A 7401-nucleotide genomic window follows, 5' to 3' on the forward strand; every position below is an offset into this window, starting at 1 on the left:
TCATTACAACATTATCAACGCTATCCCCACCTCTTAAGAAGGCTAGGGTCACTTTGAACACACCTCTGGTTTTCCTTTGGGAAGGAAAGCAACCATATTAACATGTCTCTTTTAAAGTTAACAAAACTGTATACCATGTGTGACATCCAGCTTTCAAAGCAGATGTTAAAATGTGATCACCACGTTTGATATACGTCTATCTGGGTACGCCATATGCTGACAAGCCACTGAGTTTTCTCAGCAATATGGACTCCTCACTGCAAAGTCATGGCCTGAAAATTCCTGGCCTCAAGGTGGGACTTGAGAGTCAGTGGCTTTCAGAACTTGAACTTCCCCAGTTGAACAAAGACCTATTTATTGCTTGTGACGTGGCTTCCAGTCCAATATCTGTCCTTGGTATCGTGCAGGCACTGGAGCCAGCAGGGAGGGCTGGTAGAGTTCAGTGCGTCTACCTGCAAGCGTGTTATCGACTTTATTTTCCTGAAGGAGAAATCAAGGTATCTAAGGTTTATTGATTGGCCTATAGTGATTCAGTGAGTCGGAAGGGAATAGGGAGTAAAACCAATTCCCTGGCATCATCTCCCAAGCACACAACCCCTTACCTTGCAATGGCAGGACTGGAAGCCAAGGTTCCATCTCAGAGAATTTGATCAGAAAACATATGAAGGGTGATTCTGAAACCACAGAAGCATTGAAAAAGTCATAAAGATGTATAATGTATGATAGCATTTACCAGCTATAAATAGGGCAGTGCAAGGAGAAAAAATAGAGACCTTGGACATCCATTGGGTCAGGAGAAATCGAAACTGCTTAATATTTCATTAAAAATGGATCTTCTTAAATTGCACTTTGATATCTTTGGGCGAAAGACGATATGTAAGAACTAAGGTGTTGTTATGTATGACTCTTCGTTATTAATCATTTGAACTGTTATTGAACTAAAACATCAACAAGATATTTTCTCCCTCTGAGTGGGGCAGTCACCATGTGTTTTGGGCACTGTTTGAAGTATATGAAAGTCCACTTCACTTGTCCACAAAAGCACTTAGGCTACAAGGGACAACGGTAACTAAAATGCCATGCTAGAAAGTGGACGCTTCCGGGGCAGTTCTAAATGAGAAACTCTTGTGAAGAAAGCCTTAGAGTCTGGGGGCCAGAGCGGACCTTGCAAATCAGCTCATACAATCCCCTCATTTAATGGAGGAGGAAATTGGGGCCTGGGGGAGGTACAGATATTTGCCCACACCTAGGAGCTAATTAACAGCAGAGTCTGGTTCCTGGTTCAGTGGTGTTTGGACTTTTTTTTCCCACTACACCCACCTCAGAGTGAGAGGTATACAAAAAGTTTATTAAAATAAGATGGTATTCCCTCAGCCAAGGGTCCAGAGAGCGGAAGGCAGATATGAGCCCAAGGTCAAGAGCCAACAAGACACCGAGAAGGACGTAGGCTTGGAAACGGGAAGGATAATTTGAGGTCACATTGAAAGAGGCTTCATTGGGTTCCAGGGGTGGGAGAAGAGTGAGCAAAACTGAATAGCAGAATGAAGGTCAATTTGAGCACCAGGTAGATGTCCTCAGGGACATCAACCACGTGCCTGCCTCCCTTTCTGGCTGAGGCCATTGTAGACAGAGATCCAGGGGCTCACCCAAGCCTGTGGCCACACGCATCTATGGGAAGACCAGCCCCTCCCCAGGTGTATACCCACACGTGTGTGCCCCCCGTGCCCACAGGCAGCCAGCCTTCCCAAGGCAGTCCACAGACAAAGTCGTTTCCTTACTGAGGAAGGAGAGGAAAGGTTTCTTGGTGTTGTCTGCCAAGACTGAGAAATGAAGGGGTCAGATAAGATAAAATTGGGTATTAAAAACACGAGACGTGCTGTGTTTCTAAACGGTACCAGCGTGGTGTGTACGCTGTGGATTAGCAGCTGTGTTAAAGTTCAGATCCACTCAACACTCCAATTGTATATTCACGTGGAAAATCAAGCCCCCGCCCCTGCCCCCTCGCTTGCGAACTCCTCAGCATCTCCTGTTGGAGGTCACACACAGCCACCGTCACCATCCTCAGGGAGTAGGCCAGTGGGGACCCACCACTGCTCACAGCAGCCGTCTGAAATGAGCAGAGGGCTGCATTTGCTTCTTCCCTGCCAAAGCAAAACAAAACAAAACAAAGAGCCTCTGCCTCACGCTGAATTCTCACAGAACCAATTAATCTCTTTCCCTTGGATTCAGTTCCTCCATCCCTCTCCTCAGAGCTTCAGAGGAAGCCAAGGAACAGGCATGGCGAGGCTGAGATCGTGCTGGGCCCTGGGCCCTCCTGCCGGTGGCCCCTCCCCAGATTAGATCACAGAGGTTCAGGCGCCTCTCTCTTCCCTTAGGCCTTCTCCCAGGTGTCTGGAACTAACCCTCTTTCCTTCTGCTTTCGTGGCCCTTCTTCTTCCTCCGCTTTGTCATCTCGCCCGTCTTTGTCCTCAATCACTATGCAGTGGGCCGCCAAACCGAAGCTGGGAGGGATGGGTGGGCACGCAGTCCCGCCTTGGTGCTCCGTGCGGTCCGCAGGGAGCAGAGGAGGAAACTGGTGGACTGGGACCAGGGCAGAGGCTTCCCAGGGGAGGAGAAGGAGTGGCAAGGCTGGTGCGGGGGCTCCCCTGGAATCAGTGGGCTCAACACCAGGAACGAGGGGTTGCAACTGAATACCGTGGTCCAGGGAAAACTCGTTTCCTCCTCTCCTTCCCTCTGTTTCTCTTAAACAGGCCACTTCCCCTCATTTGGCAAAAGGTATGAAGGCTCTGAGCCTTCACCCCCACTGTCAGTGGGGTGCTCTTAACAGCTCTAACTTTTGACCTTAGTAGGTGGGAAATATAGAAGGTTCAAGGTTGCCAAATGGCAGAGTTCCTGGTTACAGTTCCTAAGGAAGCAAGGACCACGTTGTTCGTTAGCTCTAAGCTTCTGTGCTGCTCTTTGCTGTTACTCGGGTCATTCTACGTTGGGATTATGAACACCCTGGGAGCAAGCACACGACTGAAGAGCAACTCTACTTCCATTCCACCCATGCTTGGGGACCTTAAGGGCTCCACGGCTCCTAGCCACCAACATAAACGCTGCAGATGTAGACGAGATGAGAGTCAAGGGAGAAAACCACAAGCCTGAAATCTAAAAACGTGGCAAGGGCTTGAGATCTGGACAGACATCTCTGAGCCTCAGTTTTTTCATCAGTAAAGTGGAAATAATAGTACTTACTTCCCGGAATGTTGTAGGCCTAATTATGTTTACACAGTGTCTGGCTCAATGAGATTCCAATATACCATTTTCCGCATTCCCCTTATCCCAGGTCTGTCAGTGCCTGAACAGCTCGCATGTTATAGGTGCCAGGAGCTGAAGGAGCTTGTCCCCCTACCCAGGAGAAATTGCTAGTTGTTGCAGAGTTGCCTGTGAGTGGACTTACGGTCACATGGTTGTTAGAGCTATGAGAGGTATGATCTAGAAGCGATGGTTAGTTGGTCTTTCCCTTCACTCTTATCCAGGGAAACCAAGAGAAACTTACATATACTTGTTGCAGCTACTCTTTCCTTTTTTGATGGAGAACACAAAAAAGCCCAAGACAGTTACTGATTTGGGCCATCTGGTAAGCTAGGACTTGCTCCTACCATGTTGGATTAGAAGCTACTCTGGAAAGCCTTTCCTCCCATAAGAGGTGCATTGGTCAGATGGGGACAGGGATGGATTTCATTACAGGGCAGGGTCTACATTGAGAGAAAGCCAGGGCAGGGCTCCAGCGGCCTGTCTGCAACCCTGACCCTACAACAAAGACCAGAAAGAACCAAGCAAGTGTTGATTGACACGGGGGCACCGGGGGTGGACAGCACTCCCACCCTCTCACCCCTCCACGGAGCCCTCTAAGGAACTAACAGAAACAATTGTGAAGCACTTTCTGATTATAAAATACCCTGGAAATCTTTCTATAGGCCTGAAACCTGAGGAAAAGGGAAAGTCAAGTTCAAGCTAGTGAGAGAGGTCCACAACCCTAAAAGATGACATTGTCGCTCCATTTTTTGTTTGTTTTTTGTTTTGTGATACGCGGGCCTCTCACTTGTTGTGGCCTCTCCCGTTGCGGAGCACAGGCTCCGGACGCGCAGGCTCAGCAGCCATGGCTCACGGGCCCAGCTGCTCCGCGGCATATGGGATCTTCCCGGACCAGGGTACAAACCCGTGTCCCCTGCATCAGCAGGCAGACTCTCAACCAATGTGCCACCAGGGAAGCCCTGTCGCTCCATTTTTAAAGGATATTCTACTTTCTTTTTCCTCTCTCCCTCCCTCCCTCCCTCCCTGCCCCTCTCTCTCTCTCTCTCCCTCCCTCCCTCCGTCCCTCTCTCTCTCTCTCTCTCTCCCTCCCCCCCTCCGTCCCTCTCTCTCTCTCTCTCTCTCTCTCTCTCTCTCTCTCTCTCTCTCTATACTTCTGAAAGTGTTTTCCTTTCATGGTGCCTTCCTCTGCTGGCCCTCAGGCCCAGAGGCAAAATTTTCCTTCCCTCCAAAAGTTTTTGTGAAGACCATGTATTGTTTTCAACTTAGAGCAGTGTGAGAAATTACATTTTTTTATGGTGTTTCTAAAACAGCACCAAACAACAAACCCACTGATTATTTCTAAGCTTAAGGGAAATAAAATTGAACAGACCTTTCCCTCTCCGTCAAAGGCTGCGTGGCTCACCTACATACGGGGATTGCTATAACATGGATTCGTGTGTGATGTTACAGGTCTTCCAAGCCAACAACGATGCCACGGAGGTGGTTCTGAACAAGCTGCACTCACCACTGCTGACACGCTTCGTCAGGGTCCGTCCACAGACCTGGCACTCGGGCATCGCCCTCCGCCTGGAGCTCTTCGGCTGCCGGGTCACAGGTGAAGTGGGGCTACTGTGAGGTCGGGGAGCTCTGCGCCCCCTTCCAGCCCTCTGCAAACGGCTTGATTGCACCACGTGACCTTAACAGAAGGCTGGCTTTTACCTGTAACTCCCTGTATGGGTATTGAATGCACACTGACTCTAGACCCTGCCTTGCCGGCTACCATTTCTTCACGCACACCCCACTCACTCATTCGCTGCACAAATACTTATGGAAGGCCCGCTGTGTGCCAGGCCACACATTGGGAGCTGGAAGTGAATAAGAGAAGGGAACCAGCAGATGGGGTCTCTGACATGCTGGAACTTTCAGGCGGGTAGGCAAGATAGATAATAAACAAATGTAAGTACAGGGGTAATTATACACTAAGATGCGTGTGTGAAGGAAAAGGACAGGATGCTCTGAGAGTGAGTGAGGGGACCTCACTGAGTGTTGATTGAAAGTTTGGGGACAGCCTTTCTGACGATGTGACACTTAAACTCGGGGATGAGTAAAGAGTAGTCTGATGGTGACTGAGGGGAAGAGCATTTTGGGTGGAGGGAACAGCATGTTCCAGGATGCTGGCAGGATGCAGGGCAGTAAAGAGCTGTGGTAACACATGTGAAATTAAGATCTGGTCCCAGGAACGGTTCCATCTAGTTCGGGAAATAATCCCCTGGGTAACAATTCAATGCTCAGCTGAGCTCCCCTGCACTCACTGCCCCTAGGGGGATCAGTGGAGACTGTGTCACCAAGGATGTGAGAGTCCTTGGCTAACAACATGAGACACTCGGCCATGCCAGGCGCCACGCTGAGTTCTTTTATATTGTAACTAACAGAATCCATGCAACAACCCCCAAGAGGTAAGTACTGCTATTAGCCCTCCTTTAGGCCTGGGGAAACTGAGGCACAGAGCACTTCAATTATTTTCCCAAAGTCAAGCAACTAGTAAGTGACAAAGCAAATGTGAATCCAGCTAGTCTGGTGCCCAGCTGAGCTCTTAACCACAATGCTATCCCACCTTGAAATGCAAAGAAATCAGTGCTGACTTAAAAGTGTTTGATAGTCAGGTTCTTTGACAGTTCTCTACTGGTTGGGGGTGGTTCCAGTTACCAGGGTACCAGCATGACCTCTTGTACCTTCCACCCTCTCCGCAGACGCCCCCTGCTCCGACATGCTGGGGATGCTCTCGGGCCTCATTGCCGACTCCCAGATCTCTGCTTCCTCCACCCGCGAGTACCTCTGGAGCCCCAGTGCTGCCCGCCTGGTCAGCAGCCGCTCAGGCTGGTTCCCTCGGATCCCTCAGGCCCAGCCGGGCGAGGAGTGGCTCCAGGTAGACCTGGGAGCGCCCAAGACCGTGAAAGGCGTCATCATCCAGGGAGCCCGCGGAGGAGATAGCATCACTGCCGTGGAAGCCAGGGCATTTGTGCGCAAGTTCAAAGTCTCCTACAGCCTAAATGGCAAAGACTGGGAGCACATCCAGGACCCCAGGACCCAGCAGCCGAAGGTAGGATGTTCCCGGAGGACTCCCTAACCTTGCCCCAAACAGGGAGGTTGATTTGGGGGTTGTTGATTTCCCATCTAGATGGTCATCACCAACCCCTGCCCGTCAAACAAATATTAACTGAGAGATTACTTTGTGCCAAGCCCTCTGCTAAATGCCTTATTTTAGCCTTTACAACATCTCTAGAAGGTAGGTCTTTTCGTCCCTCCCATTTTAGAGGTAACAAAACTGAGGCTTGATGTCATGCCAGGGTCATACAGTACCTGTGGTAGAGCCATGATTCAGACACAAGTCTCACTCCAGAGCCCAAATGCCTAACCACTACTCAACACTGCCTTTCTACTGTCTTGGACACTCTTTCTACCCTGGTTCAGATAAAGTGTCCTTGGAACTGGCCAGACATCCAAAGGGGATGTGGTTTTTGGAGGCTCAACTATAGAAACTAGTGAATTACTTCCAAAAACAACTGTGTTTTTCTGAGTGTTGCTGCACTCCTTTATATTTTCCTGGGCTTGACTACTTAGATCTTTCTTGCCTCTCACATGGAGGCTGGGAAGAGGCAAGAGAAACTAACTCCAGTCCAGAAGCGCAGGCCAGTGTAACACCCCCTTCCGCCATCGGAAGAGTGAAGGTCAGCCCTCAACGAGAGGCACCTAGGAGCCCCAGGAAAGGGAGAGGACATCACAGCCCTGTCCCTCTCCAGGTTAATCTCCCAATCAGCCAGACGTTCCGATCCTCATTGCTAAGTTACCCCTGATTTTCCTCAGAAGAGCAGGGCCCCTAATAAGGAAGGGGTATCACATGTCTCTGTTTAGCAAATGTTTTCCATTCTTAATGCAGAGGCAAGGTCTGGGTTGGAGGTTATGCAGTGCTGATGTAAACTCCCAGCTCATAATTCCAGCGGCTTGGAAAGGCTCAGTGCTTGGTAAATGGAACCTTCAGTGGATGGAGCAGAAGTTGGACCACTGGCTCCCCCAGGGACAGCTGACCCTGGCTCTTCTTTTTTTTTTTTTTTTTTTTTTGGG

General features: G+C 49.8%; 1 protein-coding gene across 4 annotated transcripts in view; it reads left to right on the forward strand.

Moving 5' to 3' along the window:
- Window positions 1-7401, forward strand: part of NRP2 (neuropilin 2) — a 117529-nt gene that overhangs the window by 55691 nt on the left and 54437 nt on the right. For all 4 annotated transcript variants that reach the window (XM_024738351.1, XM_024738352.1, XM_024738349.1 and 1 more), the window contains exons 8-9: window positions 4750-4894; window positions 6030-6379. In XM_024738351.1, coding sequence (XP_024594119.1) covers window positions 4750-4894; window positions 6030-6379 — 495 coding nt within the window. The remainder of the gene's footprint in view (window positions 1-4749; window positions 4895-6029; window positions 6380-7401) is intronic.

The sequence above is a fragment of the Neophocaena asiaeorientalis genome, unplaced genomic scaffold (assembly GCF_003031525.2).
Source record: "Neophocaena asiaeorientalis asiaeorientalis breed wild unplaced genomic scaffold, Neophocaena_asiaeorientalis_V1.1 scaffold258, whole genome shotgun sequence".
Taxonomy (NCBI): Eukaryota; Metazoa; Chordata; class Mammalia; order Artiodactyla; family Phocoenidae; genus Neophocaena; species Neophocaena asiaeorientalis.